At 45.9% G+C, this 25,261-nt stretch overlaps 1 protein-coding gene across 1 annotated transcript; it reads left to right on the forward strand.

Annotated features, from left to right (window-relative positions):
• Positions 1-500: 500 nt before the first annotated feature.
• LOC141022965 (uncharacterized) lies at positions 501-890 on the forward strand. Its single transcript, XM_073499258.1, has one exon. The coding sequence runs from the start codon at positions 501-503 to the stop codon at positions 888-890; it is 390 nt and encodes a 129-aa protein (XP_073355359.1).
• The last annotated feature ends 24,371 nt before the right edge of the window (positions 891-25,261 follow it).

Here is a 25,261-nt window from a genome sequence, read left to right on the forward strand (position 1 = left end):
GCATGCATTAATGAAACAGTTTTGGTCTTGATCCCAAAGGTTAAAAAAATCCCACTTTGTTGTCACAATTCCGACCCATCAGTCTGTGTAATGTTCTTTACAAGATCACATCAAAGGTAATATCAAACCGATTGAAGCTGATACTCTCTGACATAATCTCTGAAGAGCAATCTACTTTTGTACCAGGCAGACTGATTACAGATAACATCATTACAGCTTATGAGTGTCTTCGTTTATGAGGAGGAACAAGGCAAAGAAGCACCAGTCGTATGCTCTGAAGCTGGATATGATGAAAGCCTATGACATGATCGAATGGCCTCATCTCCGGGCCATCATGATTAAAGTGGGGTTCAACGAAAGATGGCTGAATATAGTAATGTCAATGGTTAACACAGTGAAATTTTGAGTTATGTTTAATGGAAAGAAATTGGAAGAGTTCCCGCGGAATCAGACAAGGGGACCCCATATCTCCGTACTTGTTCTTACTAGCAGCAGAGGGCATGTCGTGCCTGTTAAAATCAAAAAGTGAGTCATCCAACCTAAGTGGTCTACAAGTGGCACCGTCGGGGCCAGTGGTGAGCCATCTTCTATTTGCTGATTACAACCCGTTGTTATGTAAGGCAAACAGTATTGGAGCTAACGAGGTGAACCTGGTCCTCAACTGTTATTGCCAAGCTTCAGGTCTTCATGTCAACTTTGCAAAATCTTCAATATATTTTAGCAAATGGGCTCCTGAAAATGTTGGAACTGAGATCAACAATATTTTGCACGTGCCTAATGAAACACTGAATGAGAAGTATTTAGGTATGCCTTCAGATGTTGGAAATTCAAAAAATGATGCTTTCAAATACTTGGAGGACCGTCTTGGAGTAAGGTACAATGCTGGGTAGAGAACACAATGTCATCTGCAGGTAAGGAAGTCTTGGTGAAGGCGGTTGCTTAGGCTGTCCTGGTATTTTTTATATCCTGTTTCTAGCTTCGTAGGGGCCTATGTGAACACCTCAATATGCTTATACAGAAGTTTTTGGTGGAGATGCAAAGATGGCAAGAGAAAGCCTCATTGGGTTTCGTGGAAAGCAATGACACAACCAAAAGGGATGGGAGGTCTAGGGTTTAAGGATTTCAAACTTTTTAACCTTGCCATGCTAGCTCGGCAGGCATGGCGCATACTCCAAAACGTGGAGACACTCAGTGTTCGCATTCTTAAAAGTGTCTATTTCCCGACTACCACTATCTTGCAGGCGACACTCGGTGGGCACCCCAGCCAAGTCGGGAGAGCAATTATCAAAGGGTGAGACACACTAAGGCAGGGGCTCATTCAGCGGATAGTCAATGGATAATCTACACAGATCTGGGAGGATACATGGTTACCCATAGATGAGATGATGCGGCCCTATGGATGTTTAGTACCTAATCCACCAACCCTTGTTGTCGAGCTTATTGATCACACCAATGCTTCCTGGGATGAGCAGCGGATTAGGCAAGTATTTTTGGCCATGGATGTTCGGACCATAATGGGCATTCCTCTCTGTACACACAATTCTGACGATTTCTGGAGTTGGAATTTTGAAGGTAATGTCATTTTCACTGTTAAGTTGGCCTATCGCATGCTTGTGGCCACTCGACAGCGACGCGAGGCGTGGCTGGAAGGGGAGGCCGGACCATCTTCGGCGGCTGTCGAGGAAGCACATTGGAAAAATCTGTGGAAGATCAATGTTCCTAGGAAGGTGAGAATGTTCCTCTAGAGACTCTCAAAGCAATCATTACCAATTGAAGATGTGCGAGCACATGGACACATGGCAAACAACCCCCTTTGCGGCGCTCTAGATTCTTGGAGGCATTCCCTAATAAACTGCACAACTTCAAGATGTACATGGGCACTAATTGATGAAGCTCTTACTCGGAAATTGGTAAACACAACCGAACCCAAGGCCAAGCAATGGATGTTCACACTCATTGAGTCTTTATCTCATGAGCAATTTGTGCTACTAGCTGTCACACTTTGGGCCATATGGACAGCTAGACGCAGAGCTATTCACGAGCAGATCTTCCAAACCCCGCAAGCCACACATTTATTTATAAGAAACTTCATACAGGAGCTCACTGTATTGATTGATAGCCGAGACACAGGCATGCCAGGACGAGCTGCAGGTGTCCAGGGCACTCGGTAGTTCACCCGCCAGCAGGCTATGCGAAGATTCATGTTGATGCTGGGGTTAGAGCAGGAAGAGGCGGCTCTGCAGCGGCGGTTTGCCGTGATCAAAATGGTAACTATCTTGGAAGTTCAGCCTTGGTTATTGCCGGACTGGAGGATTCATTGATTTTGAAGACTATTGCATGTAGAGAGGCACTTGCTCTAGTAGAGGATCTCAACTTACACAATGTGGCGATTGCCTCTGACTCTAAACAGGCAATATTAGACATCAACAAAATCAGTATGGGAAAGAATTGTTCAGTAGTGAAGGAGATTGTATCTCGATCAGCTCAGTTTCTTTGTAGGTTTTCTTTTGAAGGACGTGCGGCCAATATGGAAGCACATAGATTAGCTAAGTTCTCGCTCAGTAGAGGGCTGGGGCGCCACATCTGGCTAGGCCAACCCCATGATTCTAGATGTATCCCACTGTGGATTTTGATAAATAAAGTTGCTTTGCCCCCTCAAAAAATAAAAAGCCAAGTCGATCATGGTTCGTGTTCTAGCTAGACCCCAATGCCCCAAGGCGATCGATCGATGTGACAGCCGGCCGCGCGCTCACTACTCACCACTCCGTCGGGGAGGATGTCCTCCTATCATCCTGGTCTGGTGGTCCCGGTGAATGCCTCTCCTCCATGTGACACGGGACGTACTCTAGACTCAATCTTGGCGTTTCAAGACAATCATAATCTCCAATTCAAACAGTTTTGCTGCACCCCGAGATCAAGATGATGAGTTATCATCATCCCAGAAAATGGAAGAAGATGATGAGGAGTCTGTCCGTTCCCGGCTTAATATTTTATTCCGATATATATACATATTTGTGGCTCCCCTCCTACGAGGTCTTGTTTTGGAGCATGCGCCTCATTTGCATGGCTATACGTTATTGCTCTAATGTCATGACAAAGACGCTCACATCAACTAGTATGACTTATCCTGACAGTATCGATCAGGATGGTCTAATCTCAATTAACGCCCTCCTGATCTTTTAACCGACACCCATTAATGAAACAGAACAAGTCGGTGAGGCTTTTTAAGAAACAACAGTAAAGGGCATGCAACAACCACAACAAACACCAGAAAACAAACACGACAATGAGACGATGAAGTGAGGCTCAACTGCTTGGAGCGTTGTTGGCACCTGCCTACCTACCCAAGAGGGAATCCTTGTGTCCCTATCCTCACACTTGCACACAGGTTGGGAGCTGAATCATAGCCTCCATTAATCCTGGCAACCACCAGAATACAATGCACTTAGACATGTACATACGATTTGCTCAGCTCATACATGAATCATGAATGGGTGGAGTGCAAATTATTTGATGATCAAGCCTACAAATACCCAGCCACCGTACATACCCGAAGTATAATTCCTGTCTGAGAAAAGTTAATTCAAGCTGATGACGTACGGCACGAGTATATATTATAGCACGCGACACGACAGCAAGTATGAACGCTTGATTATTCCACACAATCCCCGTCGATTTCCGATGGCTAAGTATGTATATGACCTCAATACCTGCACGTATAAATTATCTCCACTTTCTCAACAACGGCAAAAGAATCATATCCGCGCATGCATGGAAATACGCAACCGCTAGGGCCAGATACCGTGACGACGCATCTACGCTGTATTTTAGTCCAATCAGTTGTATAAACTAACAAACTGTGGATCGATCGACATGAAATGGGGCTTTGGTTGCTTCCGTACCTACCGAACCGCCCAAAACTGGTGATCTGGCCAGTGTGGTCATCGTTGCAATGAACGGTGGGTAGGTAGGCACCAGAAAATGACCCCGTGTATAAAAAATAATTCTACGGGTATCTGTCGCATATGCATATGCTGATACAGGTAGTATACGCGTATATTAATGCTCGACTTGCTAGGAAAAAATAATGTGTGTCAACGTCTCCCACATAGCATCCTGTAGCAGCCGTGTTTTCTTTTTAATACTTCATATTGTTTTTATGTTATATTTGAGTGCACGTCTGCAAGTAGTAGTAGACTAGCTCACCCGCAAAAAAAAAGTAGTAGTAGACTAGCTTATGGACGCGAATTTTTGGAACATGGTGCCACGCGAGGATGTAATCTTGGCAGTCCATGCATGCTATGCGATTAGCACTTTATATAGCGATTAAATGAATACGCCAACGCTATGCTAGGTTAATTCAGCAAATACATGTATATGGGCTGGTGGTTGGGCATCTTAAATGAAGCCGATGCATACTTGAGAGATCAATGTGAGGTGTTGCGCCAGTGGTTTTCCTGTACACCTTGAATGTTGGTAATTAAACCGCGTGGGGTTAACGACTCATTTTTTCTTCTTTGGTCAACCTTTGTTCATAGTACGTGTTTTTTTAAGTTCTTCATAGTACTTGTTGGGATTGTAATAATGCCTCCCTAGTGGAGATGGTAGGGTTCGGCATATATATGATGTTTTCATTTTTCAAACGTCATATACATTATTTTAGGGGCCTAAGACAATTTAGTTACTAGTCTTATTGAGGAGGAGATATAACATTACTTGAAATAAAAAATGTTAACACAAACATCTATATATGCCAAGCTTTAAAAACTGGATTGCAAGAAACTATTATTACATTTAGGAGCAGCTGGGTTGTGGTCTCCATTACTATACTAAAGGTACTTGATAAGGATGCAAATAATACTAGCAAATTAACATGACCGTGAGTAAATCTGCTAGGGTGGGTTGTGATAATGAGCCATTATCAACATCATTATAAGTCTAGTCACTGACATATTAACTTGGATTATTATCACAACTGCCACTCCATCTCCTATGCTCCCACACATTAGGTGCTCCCATGATATAATTTTTCAAAAAACATATTTAGCTGTTTCAAAAAATTCTGAAAATAATTATGAGTGTTCATAAGACATATGTTGACAACCTGTGAAAAGTTCAACTAAAAATTCAAAATACACATGGAGAAACAAAAAGGACAAATCTGAACGTAAATAGTGTCATTCTGGCTTTTGTCTTTTTGTGGCACTATTCATACTGAATTTGTCTTTTTTGTTCCTCGATGTGTGTTTCGAATTTTGATTTGAACTTTTTACAGATTGTAGACACATGCCTTTTGAACACTCACAAATTTTGTTGGAATTTTGTGAAACATTTAAATACGTTTTTGAAAAATGGTAGCATGGTAGCATGTAATGTGTGGTAGCATCTAATATTTTCCACTCTTGCCTGAAGCTGGTAGCACATAAATGGACAGTAACTCAATGCATACTGATCTGCACAAAGTGGCAGGGAGTGTGTTGCAGCTACCCATTTGGCCTGACAAAAACTTAATGCGCTCAGAGCGAGTAGGAAAACTATAGTACTGGATATGGTGACGAGATATTAGTATATGCACTTTGGGTATTAAAACTGCACGAATCACGAGGAAGCTGACTGGCAGGATTACATCCTCGCATGGCATCATGTTCACTCGTGATTTATCGCTAGCTTATATACTAGTGTTCCTGGAAGCAAGCAGTCGGCAGCTGCTAGCTAGGAATACACCGGCATGCTTTGGATAAATGAAACAATTAAAATGGCTATGGAGCCATAAAAAGGGAGAACTAAACAAGAAGAGGTACAAGATGCATAAATGGTCCTATATCCTGCTTGATACATGCATCCTGGAGAAGACAGATTTTCTTCTTGTTCACGGCCTAGTAGTGCACTAGTTCAACCTTTGTTTTTTTATTTGAGTGCACTAGTTCAACTTGGTACATCATGGAGATGGTGACTTGATGTACTTGTCCATCATCTCTGATTTTCGGAGCATAATATTGTGCGTTCACTTCTTTATATGGTGTCCATTGTTCATGCTAGTATGTTTCAACATATACATACGACTTCGTGCGTCAACTGTCTCGGGATCATCATATAATATACAGTTGGAGGGAACAGATATTGGCATCCCTTCCTTTCCTTTTCGTTTTCTCTACAGATTACCACACAATTCCCACAAAAAGAGAGAGAAATTATCACACCTTTGTAAGATAATGAAAGTATATTCCATTGACGAAGAATAATTTTACTTGCAAACTCAAAAAATTGTGATGCACATGGCCACAAGTTTCTTACAACTGTTGTCAAAACAGCACAAAATTTAGAACAATTAGTCCACAGAAGATAAATCAAGACAAGATGACACACACATTTGTCACTTAAGAATAACGCAATAACAAGGTGAACATATTTTTGTTGGTGACTGGATGCACATGCCAATCATTTTTTTTTCAGAGCATAATGTTGTGCAATGCCCTCTTTGCACGCCTTTCAATGTTCATGGTACCTATGAATATACATCTGACTTTATGTGTCAACTGTTTTGGGGTCATAGGATACATATATAGTTGGATGGGTTATAAATTGACACCCCTACCTCCCTTTTATTTTTCTTGAAACCATTCCCCTTTATTTTTCAAATAGCAATTATTCTGTGACTGAACATTATCACACACTCTCATGAAAAAAGTGAAATTATCACATCCTTTTCAGATAATGGAGTCTCAGTTCATTATAGAATAAAAACTTGCATTGCCACCTCGCGAAATGATGAGATACCTTCGTCATAAGTTTATTATAGAAGTTTCCAAAAAACAACATAAAAGATGGAAAAAAACGGTCGGCGAAAAATAAACCAAGACAAGATGACAGACATTTGACATGTTATCCACATGCCTCTACAGAATGATACTATAACAAGGTGAAAAGATGGCCGACTTGAATCCACATTACTCCCAAGCTAAACTAAGGGCCCCAACTCATGTAGTCATTGTTATTGGGAATCAATCTAGCTAGTCTAATCTAGTAATTAATAAAGACTGTCCCAGCCTTGCAACTAAGGACGATCAACTAATTATCAATTAAAAGGGAGCGGTGTACCTCTCCTAGTCAGGAATTGATAAATGGGGATTGGCTACCAACCCAAACCCTCTGCTCCTATCCTATCCATGCTAAGCTTTCAGCTCAGATCACCGTCGTGCTCTTCCGTGGCATTCAGTCCCACCTCCGGTCCATGGTGCCAATCCATACTCCCTTCGTTCTAAAATAAATGACTTAACTTTGTACTAACTTTGAAAGTTAGTACAAAGTTGAGTCATCTATTTTGAAACGGAGGGAGTACATGATAGAGAACAAGAGCATTGGCTTTTCTGTTGTTTCCTAAAAACACACATTTCTACCAATTCTTTTTGCAAAAACGGAAGTAACTAACGAAGGGAGTTATCCACGTGATGGCCGGCATAGCTTGGCAGTTTCCTTTCGGTGGAAAGTCTGAGATTCTACGTCGGCAGATAAGGCAGCCAGCAGAGATAGAGATCTGAATTTGAGTTTCACAGAGGTCAATCTACTCAATTAAGTAATGTGAGTTATTATGTTCTTACCCGTTTGAACAGTGATGTGCTAGTGGGAACTAGCTTCGCGCCTGCCAAACCAATTGATGTCCTTTTCCGTCACACGTTTGGTTCCTTGGTATATTTCCTTCTTGTGAGGAACATTGCTGCTAAAAACCCAATACAAATGTTTCCAGTGATGAAGCAGTATTAATGTAATATCATAGTAGTATCTTGCAATACCGCCGGTGGATTTGGGTTCACGGTTTCTCATTCACACACCAGGTAAATTGGGTATGTTTACTATGTATGCAGAGCGACAAGGACTTACGAGTACTCTTATTCTTGATCGACTTGTTATGTGCATTGTTTAGCCCGATCGACTTAGCAGATTTGCCAAATCAGGAAAAGGGATCAACCCGCTAGGGACGGTGTCATGGTTCTGGATAAGACTGACCTGTGGGACCGTTGCGTACGTCCATGTCACATGGGGCCCAGGTGCTCGGACGGACGAATGGGGAAGGAAAGCGCAGGACATACTATCACCGTCTGACAGTGGCGGATCCAGTGGGGTGCCGTGGGTGCCCTGACACCCCCTAAAAATTCTTTTTTTTATCTAGTACTACTAGTTTTCTAATTCTACGTGTATTATAGGACTAAAAAAATGCTAAACTAACAATTTTTTATGGTTATACATAGACAACCCCATGAGTAAAGGTCTAGGTTCGCCACTGCCGCCTGATCACCCCGGGCTTCTTCAATGATGTTTAGCTATCAGTGTAGGGTGCATACATGCGTAACAACAATACAACATGACACTGACATGATAGTACTATCAAATCGATTAGTAGCCCCATCGGTAGTAAACAGAATTCGCAAAAAAAAAAAAAGATTTCTAACAGGTCGCTACCACCAGGAGCCCAGGAGCAGCAAGTATCACACAAAAAGAGTTCAGAAACTTTTGAATTTTGTCGATTTTATTTGATTTTATGTGAGCTCGGGATCAGAACAACCTGACTGAGTTGCTGCACTGGGTGTGGACGTGAGACAGGTTTCAGCGGCAGCATGCAGACATGCAAAGTTTCTGCATGCGACTGAGAGGCCCCGGTAGGCTGTACTCATCACAGAGCTGGCAGAGCGGTCGAGTGAATTACTCTATGATTGGGAATTTGGGATGGAGCCAACAACCAAATCGATCACGGTGTGCGTTCTAGCTAGCTACACCCCAGAGCTCCTTGGCGATGTGACGGCCGGCGGGGAACAGAACACTGCCTACCTACGGTGTGCCGCGCGCTATCTAACGGAGTAGTATGAACACTTGATTATTCCACACGACCCCGATCGATTCACGACGGCTAAGTATATATGTACTCCTTCTGTAAACAAATATAAGAGCGTTTAGATCACTAAAATAGTATTCTAAACATTTTTATATTAGTTTACGGAGGGAGTATATCTCAATATCTGCAATATAAACTATGTATCCATACGAATACACAACTGCCGGAGCCGGATATACGTACCGTGACGCATGCTTATAACGCTGTATTTTAGTCCAGTCAAAGATACAACAAACTAACAAAATGTGGATCGATCGATATGGAATGGACATGGAGACGAAGGCAACGTGGGGGTTTGATTGCTTTCGGGTACCTACCGAACGGCCCAAAAATGGTGACCTGGCTAGTGATCCATGACCATGTAATGAACGGTGGGTAGGTAGCTAGGCACCAGAAAAGGACCCCGCGTATATATATTCTCTCCTCTCCGGCTATGTAGAGTGTAGACCGCTGCATACGCATGTACTGGTACAGGTATACAGTATACTCGTATAGTATAGCCCCTGAGTTGCTAGGAAAATTTAGTTAATGTGTGTCAACGCCTTCACAGAGCAGCCGAGCATATTTTGATTTTCTTTTTCATGTTATGCTGGAGTGCACGTCTGCAAGTAGCTAGTATAAACTAGCTTATACAGTAGTGTTCGTGGAAGCAACGGCAGTCGCCAGCTACTAGCTAGGAATACAACGCCATGCTTTGGATAAAAGAAACGAAATAGCTATGCAGTCATACAAAAGGTTAACTGCACAGGATGCATAAACAGTCCTAAAGCCGGCTTGATACATGCGTGCATCATGGAGGAAGAGAGACGATATCTTCTTCTCCACGGCACTAGCTCAACTTGGTACATCATGGAGAAGGTGACTTGATGTAACCTGCCAATCGTCTCTGATTTTTGGAGCATAATGATAGGTGCCTTCTTTACATGTCTTTCATTCGTGCTATACATCAACATACACATATGCGTCAACTGTTTCGAGGTCATAGGATATATATAGATGGATGGATAGAGCCGAAATTGGCATCTCTTCCTTTTTCTTTTCTTTCTCTCAACAGAAACCTTCCCATTTTTGAAGTAACATTCCTCCTTGACTAGAGATCATTATGGAACTCCGACGGAAAAAGGGAGAAATTATCACACCTTTATTACATAGTGAAAGTATACTCCATTGTCGAAGAAAGTTTTACTCGCAAACTCACGAAAATGATGATGCACATGGCCATAAGTTTATTACAGAAGTTGCCGAAAACAGCACACAAGGTGAAAACAATTAGTTCACAAAAGATAAACCAAGACACGATGAGAAACATTTGACATGTTATGCACATGCCTCTACAGAATAAGACAACAACAAGGTGAAAAAGTTTTGGTTGGTGACTTGATATACGTGCCAACCATTTCCGGTTTTCAGAGCATAATGTTGTGCGATGACTACTTTGCACGTCATTCACTGGTCCATAGTATGTGCCAACATATACATATGACTTTGTGCGCCAACTGTTTCAAGGTCATAGGGTATTTGGATGGAGTAGAAATTGATAAACCTTCCCTTTCCCCCTTTTCTCGCAATAAGTTGAGGTGCCAAAAGAACACTTACATCGAGTTATGAAGCTTTCCCTGCTGATGAAATGCTTGGTTTCTTGGAATGTTGCTTGCCTATTGTCTTGCATGCCGGTAACCAGTACTCATTGTTTTGTTTAATGGCGAACTACTCAGTGGGGTGTGGGATCAGAAATTGCCGAGAAAAAAAAAAAGAAATTGCCGACGTGGATCCACATTACTCCCAAGCTAAACTAAGGGCCGCAATGCAAGTACTCATTGTTAATGGGAACCAATCTAGCCAGTCTAGAAAATTCAAAAAAGAATCTAGCCAGTCTAATCTACTCAAAGCCAAGGACAATCAACTAATTATCGATTACTAGAACGGGAGCAGCGTACCTCTCCTAGTCGGGAGTTAATAAATGGGGACTAGCTACCAGCCCAACCATCTTCTCCTATCCAAAATCATAAGCTTTCAGCTAAGACCGCCGCCGTGCTCTTCCATGGCATTCAATCCCATCTCCTGTACGCACCTCCGGTCCATGGAACCAAGCCATACATGAATGATAGATTGCTATTCCCTCCGTCTCATAATATAAGATCGTCTTTGTCACTAGTATAATGTTTTAGCTGCTTTCTTGAATGGTACGAACACATTCAAGACAAAGAGAATAAGATCACCTCACATTTCTACCATTGTTTTTGACGAAAGCTGAGGTAACTAGCAAAGAGAGTCATCTTCCTGGTGGCCGGCATCGATCACTTGGCAGTTCCCTTTCGGTGGAAAGTATAGATTCTACCGTCAGCAGATAAGGCAGCCAACAGAGATGAAAATCCTGTTGAGTTGAGATTCACCGAGGTAATCCGATTAGTTAACTAATAATGTGTATTATTATGTTCTTACCTGTGTAGGACCGTGATGTGGTAGCTAGTGGGAACTAGCTTTGCGCCTGCCAAAGCAATTGATGTCTTTCACCATCACTCGTTTTTGTTCCTTAATATTTTCTTGTTGCGAGGAACATCGCTGTTAAAGTTAACCGAATCCTGATGTTTCCAGGAATGAAACATTTTTTTTTGCGGAATCCAGGAATGAAACATTAGTGTTAAGTATTAGTAGTAGTGTGTTACAATACTGTGATGTACTACCACAGGTTGCCGGATTCAGGTCAGCGGTTTCTCGTTCTCCCACTAGGTTAATAAACTGAGTACATACCAGCGGCGGACCTAGAATCACGTGTTTGCGGGTGCCACAGTTCAAAATTTACACTAAATATCATCATAATCTCAACAAATAGTTTAAAATAGAAACAAATTGATGGGTATTTAGTGTTAAGGGTATAGTAAAATTTATTTCACAATTTTGGGGGGGTGCCATGACACCCACGGCGTCCTCCCTGGATCCGCCCTAGTACATACGTACGTATGTCGTATGGTAGAACAATTGTTCTATGGTTTATGCGTATTAGATGGGAAAAAACAGAGTATGTACGCAGTGACAAGGATTTGCATGTATGAGTAGTGATTATGGATCGACCTGTAACATCCATCCCAAATAGCATTCTTTGCTCCTAATGGCATCTCCAACGCTGACTCGTAAACCACCCGCAACCGTCCGGAATGCGCTGTCCGGACCGCGAAGCCATCCAATGCCGATTTGTATCGGTCCGCGGAGCGGTTCAAACGCGATTTCTACCGCAAGCCGGAGACAAACGTGGGGGAGGCTTCCGGGAGTCCGGACACACGAAACATCGCCCCTCCCCCCCCCCCCCCCCCAGCCCACCCAAAAGGAAAGCCGAGCCCGCGCTTTTGTAGCATCCCGCACTATTTCCGCGCCAAAATCCCCCACTCTCTTCTTCCACTCCCCGCCGCTCTCTGCCCAATTCCCGCTCTTTTCTCCCACCCTCTCCTTCCCTCCGCCACCAACGCATGGAACCGTCGGAGAACCTGTCGGAGATGGAGGCGGCGGAGGTGCCGGAAGATCCTAGCATCACGCTCGCCCAAAAGATCAGCTCGGAGACGCGTCAAAATCGCCGCGTCAAAGCGAAGGCCCTAGAGGAGGAGAAGATGAGGAAGCGTTTGGCCGCCGGTGGGCCTAGTTGTGGCGATGGGCGTGGCGGAAGGGGTGGACGGGGTGGTCGGCGAGGCCGTGGCGGACGCCGCCAGACGGGCGCGCCGACAGGACAGACGGCGCCGTGGCCGGAGCCTTACAAGCCTCTATACTACTACGCCGCCAAGCAGCTCGCAAACCCTACCGATACGGTTCCTTACATGATCGATGTTAACGCGGCGCCTGTCTTCTCCGATATTCTTCGCCGTCGCTCGTCCGGGCAAGGACGGCGGGCTGAGAGCAGATGGGTGCTCGCACGCTGTTTGCTGCAATGACGAATTTTCATGAAAGATCTCATGGATACATCATCCCCTGAGACTTTGTTAAGTCTTAGTAGACTGAGATTTAGCAATTCAGAAAAGTTAACTCTAGCTGGTGATGACATTTGTACCCCAATTACATTTTTTTACCTCCTAAGAGCATCTCCAATAGATGGTCCAAATTTTGGCGGTCCAAAACCGGAGATGTAAAATTTGGACCGTCAAAAAGTGCATTTTGGAGCTCTGAAAAACGCTCAACTCCAACAGATGGTTCAAAAGAGCAACTCCAATAGATGGTCCAAACCAAAGATGTAAAAATATGAAAACGGCCGCACGGCTGCTGCCAGCCACTGTTCAGCCGCGGTTTTGCATTGAAATAGCAACAAAAATTTGAAAATAAAGTGCATCATCATCATAGTTTCAATCAAAAGTGCATCACCATCATAGTATCAAATCCTTCTACCAAAAGAGCATCGTCTCAATCAAAGTTTTTCGCACTAGAAATTGAATTGCACATGAATATTACTCATGCGGGTCATCAACACCACCGGCGTTGTGAACCGTGGTATGATCATCATCTCCACCACCGTCTTTGTCGACGTTCTCAAGAAGCGGTGAACTCTCGTTGCCGTGAGCACCACCGGAAGCATCTTTATTGCGTCCCATGTTGCCGCCATATCCACCTCCAACGCCACTCATGTTGCCGCCATAGCCACCTCCCAAGCCACCCATCATGTTGCCGCCAAAGCCACCTCCCATGCCGCCAAAGCCACCTTCCATGTTGCCGCCAAAGCCACCTCCCATGTTTCCGCCAAATGCACCATTCATGGAACCACCAATCATGTTCATGTAACCACCCATGGCACCTCCCATGCCTCCTCCCATGGCATCTCCCATGCCTCCTCCCATGGCACCTCCCATGCCTCCTCCCATCATCATTTGCCTCATGACCATTTGCTTCTTCATGAGCATTTCATCGCGACAAAGTTCAACATATGCCTTTGCCTTGGCATCAAGAGTTGATGTGTCCATAAACATAAACTTGAGTGTCCTCTCCTCAACCATCTTCCTCTCGTCGGCCGCGGCCTTCTTCTCCTCTAGGTCCACCTTCCTCTCCTCGGCCGCGGCCAATCTCTCCTCGGCTGCCGCCCTCTTCTCCTTGGCCGCCGCCCTTCGCCGCTCGGCCTCACTCCTCTCCTCTATTTCCTTGAGCTTCAAGATTCTTTTCTCTTCGGCATACTCTTTCCTTGGCATGACAATGGCATCAAATCCTTCCTTGAGATCATTCTCTCTGGCCTTGGTTCCCTTCGCTTTCTTGTTTCCATCGGGCCTATAAGATTTTGTCGCGGAGTGAGGAGTGGGGCTCGTCTCCTCAATGGCGACATCTTCTTCATCCTCAAGCAACACACTCTTCTTCTTCGATGATTCAAAAGTCTCTCTAGTTTTCCACTTCTCCACATCCTTGAGCTCTTTGTAGCAATGATGAAAAGTGAAAGCTTTTCCTTTCCTTTTCTTCTTCTCGCCTTTCATGTTCCTCTCTCGAAACAATCCTTGTGCAATCATTTTCTACAATAAACAAGCAACACATCATCATCAACATGTTGAACAAAGAGGAAATATTTGACAAAGCACGGACGAAGAGGAAATATTTACCAAATCACTATCACCGCAACCACTTGGGTTCATGCGAGCAACGTTTGACAAGCAACCGGCCCACTTTGAGCATTCGGCGTTGATGGTGGACCAACGTTGGCGTAGAGAGTCGCTCGAACGGAAGATACCACTTGTGTTGCGCTCATCGAAATACTCCTTGATGCGTTTCCAATAGGTGTTCACCGTTTGGTCGCTTCCAACGCTTGCATCTTGGGAGATTTTCTTTCAAGCGGTGCATATCAACACATCCTCCACGGTGGTATAATTTCCACTTCTTCCCTTGACAACAAAGCCCTCATCGTCCACATCAAGATTGTCATCATCATATTGGGTTTCATATTCTTGTGACTCATACAAGTAATTATCATTTGCCACATTTGTTGCGTGCATGAAAGCTTCATCATCAACACTACAATTGGACGCACAAATAATCAAGAACACATAAAATTTGAAACAACAAACGAGAGCACAACCTGAAAATTTATACCTTTGCGACATTTCGTCGAACATGTTGGAGGCGGTGGCCGTCGGCGTGGCCACATCTTCCTCCACGGCCGGCGGTGGCGGCGGGGGACGTTGAGGAATGGATGTGTGGCTGCTGGAGGAGGCCGCCGGCCGCACGGTCTGCGAGTCGTCGCCCCGAGCTGCCGCGGCCGCCTTAGAGACCTTCACCGGCCGCGTAGAACTGTCGGACGGGTTGCGGCTGCGGTTGGCCGGCCGTTTTACGCTGCCTCCTCGTCCCTTCGCCGGCTTCGCCACCGGCGCGGTGGCCACCGGCCGGGACGGCGCCAATCCGGGCCGGCGGGCAGGGGGCGGCGGCATGGCAGCGACGGCGGCCACGTGGGTCAGCCCACCGGTTGTGACGGCGGCGGAGAAGGCGGCGGGGTCGTCGCCATCGGCCATGGCGGCGCCGTCGGCCGAGAGGGTCGCGAACGGGCGGGAAAGGAAATGAAGTGGCGGTTGGGCGTTCGCGGGCCGTGGCTGGTTTTGGACCAGATGCACCTGATGATGTAAATTTGCACCGCGAGGTGTTGTATTTTACATCACGAGGAGGCCGCGGTCCCATTTTTTTGCATATGGACCGGCTGTTGGAGCAGCGTTTTTTGCCCCAGACGGTCAAAAAGTTAAGTATTTTTATATTTGGACCGTCTATTGAAGATGCTCTAACAGCACGAGTATATACCACTCAACACCACAACAAGTATAAACAGTTGATTATTCCACACGATCTCGATTGATTCGTGGCGGCTAAGTATATATGTATATCTCAAATTTTCAATATCTGCACATATAAACTATGTATGCACGCATGCAAATACGCAGCTGCCGGGGCCGGATACCATGACGGATGCTTATAACGACGTATTTTAGGTCCAACCGTCCAATCAAGGATAACAAACTAACAAAATGTGGACCGATCGACGTGGAATGGGCATGAGGAGGAAGCAACGTGGGGCGTTGGTTGCTTTCGGGTACCTACCGAACGGCCCACAAATGGCGACCTGGCTAGTGATCCATGTAATAAAAGACGGTGGGTAGGTACGCACCAGAAAAGGACCCCGCGTACATACATTCTCTCCTCTCCAGCTATGTAGACGGCTGCATATGCATGTACCATACAGGTATACTATACAGTATACTCGTATAGTACAGCCCCTGAGTTGCTAGGAAAAGTTAATTAATGTGTGTCAACGCCTTCACAGAGCAGCCGGGCATATTTTGATTTTCTTTTTCATGTTATATGCTGGGGTGCACGTCTGCAAATAGCACTAGTAGAAAAGAGGGCTTTGGTTCAGGCCGGGTCAACCCATTAGTTCCGGTTCAGTCCAGAACCGGGACCCATGGGGGCACTGGTTCCGGTTCGTGAGGCCAGAGGCCTGCCGGGCCTCGTGGGGGCATTGGTCCCGGTTCGTCTGGCCCCTTTGGTCCCGGTTGGTGGGACGAACCGGGACCAATGGGCCTCGCTCCTGGCCCATCACCATTGGTCCCGGTTGCTAGCTTGAACCGGGACCATAGGCTGCCCTTTAGTCCCGGTTCATGCCACGAACCGGGACCAATGAGGTGCCTATATATACCCCTCGCCCGCGAGCAGAGCACTCCAGTGCTCTGTTTTTCTCTGGCCGGCGAGGAGAGGGCTTTGTGGTGCTCTAGCTCACCTCCTATGCACATGAGGTGTTCGATGAAATGCCCGAGCCACACTAGTTAAGCTTTCTCCTCTCGAAGCTCGACCTCAAAGCTCCATTTTCCTCGAGATTTGTCTAGGTTTAGCGGCCCGTCACGTCCCATTCCCGTCTTCACCGCCGTCGATCGCCCACGCCGATCTCGTCGCCGGCACCACCGTGGTGAGCCTCTTGTTCTTATCTTCTTTCTGAAAGAAATTTTTTTTTACTTTAGATGTATGGTTTAATTAATTAGATGCTCTGGAGAGCTATATGTTGTTAGATGAGAACTATGTATGTACTTTGGTTTTAATGTGATGATGAACTTCTATTAATTTGGTCACTTAATTATCTATTCATGATGTTCTGTAATGGTTTTTGACACACTTAATTATATATAATGCACGCAGATGAACCGGCAATGGATATACGGTGACAGACACACCTCCGAGTACATTAAGGGTGTGCATGATTTTCTCGAAGTGGCTGAGACAAATAAGCAGAATGGTTTTATGTGTTGTCCATGCCCTAAATGTGGGAATACGAAGTCTTACTCTGGCCGGAAAATCCTTCACACACACCTGCTTTACAAGGGTTTCATGCCACACTATAATGTTTCGACGAGGCACGGAGAAATAGGGGTTATGATGGAAGACGGCGAAGAAGAAGAAAACGATGACAACTATGTGCCCCCTGAATACGGTGATGCTACAACGGGGGAAGCTGCTGAAGATCAAGAGGAACCAGACGATGTGCCCAATGATGCTGCAACGGGGGAAGCTGCTGAAGATCAAGAGGAACCAGACGATGTGCCCGATGATGATGATCTCCGCTGGGTCATTGTCGATGCAAGGACGGAATGTGAAAGTCAAAAGGAGAAGCTGAAGTTCGATCGCATGTCAGAGGATCACAAAAAAGGGTTGTACCCGAAATGCGAAGATGGCAACACAAAGCTCGGTACCGTACTGGAATTGCTGCAGTGGAAGGCAGAGAATGTTGTGCCTGACAAAGGATTTGAGAAGCTACTGAAAATATTGAAGAAGAAGCTTCCAAAGGATAACGAATTACCCGACAGTACATACGCAACAAAGAAGGTCGTATGCCCTCTAGGATTGGAGGTGCAGAAGATACATGCATGCCCTAATGACTGCATCCTCTATCGCGGTGCGTACAAGGATCTGAACGCATGCCCGGTATGCGGTGCATTGCGGTATAAGATCAGACGAGATAACCCTGGTGATGTTGACGGCGAGCCCCCCAGGAAGAGGGTTCCTGCGAAGGTGATGTGGTATGCTCCTATAATACCACGGTTGAAACGTCTGTTCAAAAACGAAGAGCATGCCAAGTTGATGCGATGGCGCAGTGAGGACCGTAAGAAAGACGGGAAGTTGAGAGCACCCGCTGACGGGTCGCAGTGGAGAAAAATCGAGAGAAAGTACTTGGCTGAGTTTGCAGGTGACCCAAGGAACGTATGGTTTGGTTTAAGCGCGGATGGCATTAATCCTTTCGGGGAGCAGAGCAGCAATCACAGCACCTGGCCCGTGACTCTATGTATCTATAACCTTCCTCCTTGGATGTGCATAAAGCGGAAGTTCATTATGATGCCAGTTCTCATCCAAGGCCCTAAGCAACCCGGCAACGACATTGATGTGTACCTAAGGCCATTAGTTGAAGAACTTTTACAGCTGTGGAATGGAAACGGTGTACGTACGTGGGATGAGCACAAACAGGAGGAATTTGACCTGCATGCGATGCTATTTGTAACCATCAACGATTGGCCCGCTCTCAGCAACCTTTCAGGACAGACAAACAAGGGATACCACGCATGCACGCACTGTTTAGCCGACACCGAAAGTATATACCTGGACAAATGTAGGAAGAATGTGTACCTGGGCCATCGTCGATTTCTTCCGACCAACCATCAATGTCGAAAGAAAGGCAAGCATTTCAAAGGCGAGGCAGACCACCGGAAGAAGCCCGCCATGCATACCGGTGATCACGTATTTGCTATGGTCAATGATTTACACGTAATCTTTGGAAAGGGTCCCGGCGGAGTAGCTGTTCCGAATGACGCTGAGGGACGCACACCCATGTGGAAGAAGAAATCTATATTTTGGGACCTACCCTACTGGAAAGACCTAGAGGTCCGCTCTTCGATTGACGTGATGCACGTGACGAAGAACCTTTGCGTGAACCTGCTAGGCTTCTTGGGCGTGTATGGGAAGATAAAAGATACAGTTGAGGCACGGGAGGACCTGCAACGTTTGCACAAAAAAGACGGCATGTCTCCAAAGCAGTATGAAGGTCCTGCCAGCTACGCTCTTACCAAAGAAGAGAAGGAAATCTTCTTTGAATGCCTGCTTAGTATGAAGGTCCCGACTGGCTTCTCGTCGAATATAAAGGGAATAATAAATATGCCAGAGAAAAAGTTTCAGAACCTAAAGTCTCATGACTGCCACGTGATTATGACGCAACTGCTTCCGGTTGCATTGAGGGGGCTTCTACCAGAAAACGTCCGATTAGCCATTGTGAAGCTATGTGCATTCCTCAATGCAATCCCTCAGAAGGTGATCGATCCAGAAATCATACCAAGGCTAAGGAGTGATGTGGTGCAATGTCTTGTCAGTTTCGAGCTGGTGTTCCTACCATCCTTCTTGAATATCATGACGCACGTCCTAGTTCATCTAGTTGACGAGATTGTCATTCTGGGCCCCGTATTTCTACACAATATGTACCCCTTTGAGAGGTTCATGGGAGTCCTAAAGAAATATGTCCGTAACCGCGCTAGGCCAGAAGGAAGCATCTCCATGGGCCACAAACAGAGGATGTCATTGGGTTTTGTGTTGACTTTATTCCTGACCTTAAGAAGATAGGTCTCCCTAAATCGCGGTATGAGGGGAGACTGACTGGAAAAGGCACGCTTGGAGGGGACTCAATAATATGCAGGGACGGATATTCTTGGTCTCAAGCACACTACACAGTTCTACAGAACTCTACCTTGGTGACCCCGTATGTCGATAAACACAAGAACAGTCTGCGCTCCAAACACCCGGAGCAGTGCAACGACTGGATTACATGTGAACACATCAGGACTTTCAGCAGTTGGTTGGAAACACGTCTTAGAGGTGACAGCACTGTCTGTGATGAGCTGTACTCGTTGTCCAGGGGACCATCTTCGACTGTATTGACTTACAAAGGATACGAGATAAATGGGAATACATTTTACACGATCACCCAAGATCAAAAGAGCACCAACCAAAACAGCGGTGTCCGCTTTGTTGCAGCAACCGAGAGGGGAAAGGACACATATTATGGTTACATAGTGGACATATGGGAACTTGACTACGGACATGATTTTAAGGTCCCTTTGTTTAAGTGCAAATGGGTCAATCTGTCAGGAGGCGGTATACAGGTAGACCCACAGTACGGAATGACAACAGTGGATCTGAAAAATCTTGGGTACACTGACGAACCGTTCGTCCTAGCCAATGATGTGACACAGGTTATCTATGTGAAGGACATGTCTACCAAACCGAGAAAAATAAAAGATAAGGAAACGAATACATCATACGATGAGCCAAAGTGCCACATAGTTCTTTTAGGGAAAAGGGACATCGTGGGAGTGGAGGGCAAGACAGACATGTCTGGAGATTATGAAAAGTTTCATGAAATTCCTCCCTTCAAAGTCAAGGCTGACCCAAGCATCCTGATAAACGATGAATATTGTCCATGGTTACGGCGCAATAAGCAAATGACACAAGCGAAGAAAAAGTGAAGACTTTCTCCCGCAACTATTATGATAATACCATGCCAACTTTGTAACAGACGAGTATGATACCATTGTCCGTTTTATACACGAAGTGCATCCAGTTTTTGCCATAACTCTCTCAACTTTCTTGCACATGCTATGTGGATGAAATGATGATACCATGCCAACTTTCAACCTTTTCAGAGTTCATTTGAAATGGTTTTCAATTTCAGGGTCTTATAGCTCAAAATAATCAATAAATGCATGAAAAATAACAAATGAAGTCAGAAAGGGCAGAAAGAACCGGTACTAAAGGAATCAACTAAAAAGCTTTTATAAACCTCTAGTATTATTGAAACTAAAATTATATAGAATTTATGCAACTAAAATTATCAAAGTATTTTCTGTTCAAAACATTAAAAGCAAAAAGAATTTTCATAAAATAAATACAAAAAGCAAAAAATAAAATAAAATAAATAAGTATAAACAAAATAAACTTTTATAAATAAGTAGAAACAAAATAAAATAAAATAAATAAGTAGAAACAAAATAAGTAAAATAAAATAAAGTTTTATAAAATAAATAAGTAGAAACAAAATAAAATAAACTATAATAAAACAAAATAAATAAACTTAATAAAATAAATAAAATAGCAACAGTAAGTATTTTGTTGTAAGTAGAAACAAAATAAAAAAATAAAGCAACAAAAAAACAAAAAAACTGGAAAAAAATTGCCACCTCCTGGGCCACCACGGCCTGAATACGACTAGAAACCCAGCTAGTTGGGCCAGGATTCAGGCCCGCAGAAGGCCCAGCAGGCCTACAGGCAAAGCAGTGTCAAATTAGGCCCATAGGCCTGCAGTTCAGAGGAGTCCGAGAGTGAGGAGGCAGCAGTGCTTATAAACAGGTAGTCGACGCTCTCAACTAGCGAGGTGGGACTAAATTCCCACCACCACGCCGCTGTGCAAGGCCATTGGTCCCGGTTGGTGGCACGTACCGGGACCAATGCCACCCTTTGGTCCCGGTTCGTGGCAACAACCGGGACCAATGCCCCCCCTTTAGTCCCGGTTGGTGCCACCAATCGGGACCAAGGGCCGCCGCTTCCCGCCCTTTGGGCTGCTGAAAGAGGCCTGGGTATGAACCGGGACTAAAGGGTGTCTTTGGTCCCGGTTGCTGCTATGAACCGGGACCAAAGGCCTGGGTATATAAGTAGTACTTAGGAAAATTTGACGAACTCATCGCCAGTTGCCCCGACGACGCCGAGCTCATCGACGCCGCCAGGCTGCCCAGATCGACGCTGTCCGCTGCCCCGACGCCGTCCGCGCCCCCCGTCGTCGCCCCTGTCCCGTCGCCACCAGGCTGCCCCGACGCCGCCCGCCGACGCCGTCGTCGTCGCCCTCGCCGTCGTCGCCGTCGCTGCTGGGAAGCACCACGCCGGCTCCCGCGACCCGTCATCCCCGAGGCCGTTCGTCCGCCGCCGCACCGATTCCGGCCGGCGACCTCGACCCCTCCCCGCGCTGTGAGCCCCTGCCTCCTCCCCTTTCCTTCTCATTGCCGTCCCCGCACGCCATCCGTAAGCGCGCGCCACCGCCAACCATCGTCGTCGTTGCCAACCACCGGCCTATTTTTCATTTTTTTTGTTACGATGTATGTATGTATGTATGTTCACTGTATAATGCTCTGTATATGCTGTATAATGCTCGTTTTTGCATTTTTTTTGTTACCAAGAAAAAGGTCTATTTTTTGGTGATATATATGTTCATATGCTCATTAATAATTAAGAAAATGTTCATATGTAACATTTAAGAAAAAAAGTAAATGTATGTATGTTCATATGCAAAGAATTATTTTTGGATGAAATGAGATGAGATGATATGAGTTTTGTGTTGGAGAAGAAAAGAGGAAGAAGGAAGAAGGAAGAAGAAGGAAAAGAGGGTCGAGGGGGGGGGGTCGATATACCCCCTCCCCGATAACATTTTTTTCCATGTATATATTCAAAAGTTACATTTTTAGAAAAGTTTTATATATCTAGCTAGGAAAGGAAGAAGAAGAAAAAGAGTGAGAGGAAAAAGGAAAATAAGAAGAGGAAGAAAGGAGAAGAAGAGGAGAGGAAGAAGAGGAGAAATAAATAAGAAGAAGAAAAAAGAAGAAAAAGAAGAGGAGAAGAAGAAAGGAATAGAGGAGAAGAAGAGAAAATAGAATCCTCTTTTTTTTCTTTTTTTTTCTTCAATCTTCTCCTCTATTAATAACTTCTTCTCCTCTTTTTATTTCTTCTTCGTCTTCCTATTTTTTATCGGATATGTCGTTGTCGATATACCCCGTGTCCCGATAACTTCAACACGAGGGGGGGGGGTTCGACCTACCCCCTCCCCGATAACATTATTTTCCCATGTATGTATGTCGTCGTTGTCGATATAACCCCCTCCCGGATAACTTCGACCGTGATAACTTATACCACGGGAGCACCCCCCGGCCATCTCGCTCGACCAAAACTCTCAAGGACACCCAAACCCTAGAAAAAACGATGTCTCGGTCTCCTACCCCCTCCCGCCGCGCCCCTACCCTTGAAGCGTTGCCGAGGCCACCCCAAACCCGGAATAAGCTAGGTCTACGTTTGCACTAATATATCCACCTGCTGTCATGTTTGTGTAATAATTGCCATGTTGTAATATTTGCAGAAACAATGGAGCACGGACGAGACAAGGAAGCGGAAGAGGTGTTGGGGGACATAATCTTAGCCGGAGGTGATGTCTTGTCGTATCTTAACGACAATGATGGTCTGGAAGAACAGGGTGAAGAAGCAGGCTACGGTGATCGAAGAGTGGAGGAGGAAAGACATGATTATGATGGCTCCGGTGACCCAATGCTAGTGCAAGAAGGAGCCCGTGGTGACGGCTCCGGTGACCGAACAGAGTCCGGCCAGGTAAATATATTAGTTAAGCCTGTGCTGACTAGCTAATTGATGCATTCATTGTTTTGGTATGTACACATATTAATTAACTCTCGTCTTTCTTCTTTTTTCTAGCCCTCCGGATCGAGCACAACTTCGGTAAAGAGACGAGGCCCGAAGAAAAAGTTGCGCTCGGATGAAAGGTTTGAGATCACAGCAATCGCGCGCGACGGCCAACCGATTGAACCCATCCGGACAAAGGAAGCATTTGCTGCTCAGTGCGGGGTTCTTGTTAGGGACAAGATCCCGATCAGCATCCACCAATGGTATAAGCCTAAGAAGGAAGACCCTGAGGTGTCTTATGTCAATGATATGCAGAAAGATGATCTTTGGACTGAGCTGAAGGCAAATTTCACCCTACCGCCAGAGGAGGATCCGAAGAAGCCAGTTAAAGAGCAACTAATCAAGTCTCATGGTCTTAAGAAGATGGCAGACCTATTCAGGAGGTGGAAGAATGAGCTGAAAACGTTTGTCAACAAAGAAGAGACACCAGAATTCATCGGCAAATATGAGAAGATCAGAGATCACTGGCCCGCATTTGTGGCCCACAAGACATCGGAAAAGAGTAAGAAGATGTCAGCGATAAATAAGAAAAATGCTGCGAAGAAGAAGCTTCACCATCGCACGGGGTCAGGTGGCTACCTCAAAGCCCGGCCTAAGTGGGCCAAGGCTGAGAATGATCTGCTTGATAAAGGGATCGAACCAGAGACAATGAACTGGCCAGACCGTTGCCGGACTTGGTTCTTCGGGGCTGGCCGAACCTTGAACCCTGTATCAGGGAAGTGCGTTTGGACGGACGAGCAAATGAGAATACCAGTCAAGAGGCTTCAGCACTATATCAATGCAGCGCAGCAAGGGACGTTCGTTCCAGACAGAGAGAACGACGAGCACACAATGGCCCTCGGGAATCCTCAGCACCCTGGACGGACACGAGGCACGCCAGGCTCCGTTCCATGGAAGGCTGGTTTTCCGGACGCAGGCGGTTACAAATGCCAGGAGAGGAGGAAAAAAGTGGAGCAGACCCAAATTCAGAAGCTGCACGAAAGGGTTCAAGCACTAGAGGAACGAGACGTAGCTCGCAGCAAGCGACCTCCCGAAACTACCCCCGAAGCTACCCCGCCATCTCAACGGACAAGCAGCGTGGCTTCCACCGAGCTGCTTCAGCCGGAGCATGTCTTGACGGCTCCTGCTAGCTACCCCGTGGATGCTATCACGGTGTCTCAACATTGCCACCTTATGACGCAATGGCAGAACTTCAAAGTCAAGGCGGATGTCGGCTCTGTTCGACCTCCTGAACCCGGCGCAACTTTTCACTATCGTCCATTCCAGAAGGATATGCTAGGGTGACGGTGGACGAAATAACGGAGGGATTTGAGGACCTCCAGCTTGACCACCCTACCGGTGAAGGGGAGACTCGGCTGGGTTCTGCTCTGAAGACTCCATGCCTATGGCGGAAGGAGCTCATCAACCTTCCGAACTGGACTCCTCCTCCTCCTCCGGCGAGTAAGGGCACTCTGCCTCCTCCTCCCCCTCCTCCTCTGGCGAGTGATCAGGGCACTCAGCCTCCTTCTCCGGCGCGTGGCGGCACTCCGCCTCCTTCTCCGCCTGCGCCGGTGCGCCCGAGCAGCCAGCCTCCTCCTTCTCCGCCTCGTCAGCAAGGGCGGAAGGGACCCGCCGCTGCTCCGGCTGCTCCGGCGCGTCGTAGTCCTTCTCCTCTGCCTCGTAAGCAAGGAAAAAAGACAGCCGCAGCCGCTCCGTTTGCTGTGCCGGCGTCTAGCAGTACAGCCAGAGGCGGGAGGCAATACAGATCCGGTCCTTCTCTGAAGACTCCAGAGAAGTTACCATACAAGAGGACCGAGGAGGAAACCACGAAGATCGTGCGAGCCGAAGTGACGAACTTCTTTGAAGGGGTGAAAGCAAAGAAACATCCACCTCCGGAGGAGAAGGTAGATCCGGTGA

Source organism: Aegilops tauschii, chromosome 5 (genome assembly GCF_002575655.3).
Source record: "Aegilops tauschii subsp. strangulata cultivar AL8/78 chromosome 5, Aet v6.0, whole genome shotgun sequence".
In the NCBI taxonomy this organism is placed as follows: domain Eukaryota; kingdom Viridiplantae; phylum Streptophyta; class Magnoliopsida; order Poales; family Poaceae; genus Aegilops; species Aegilops tauschii.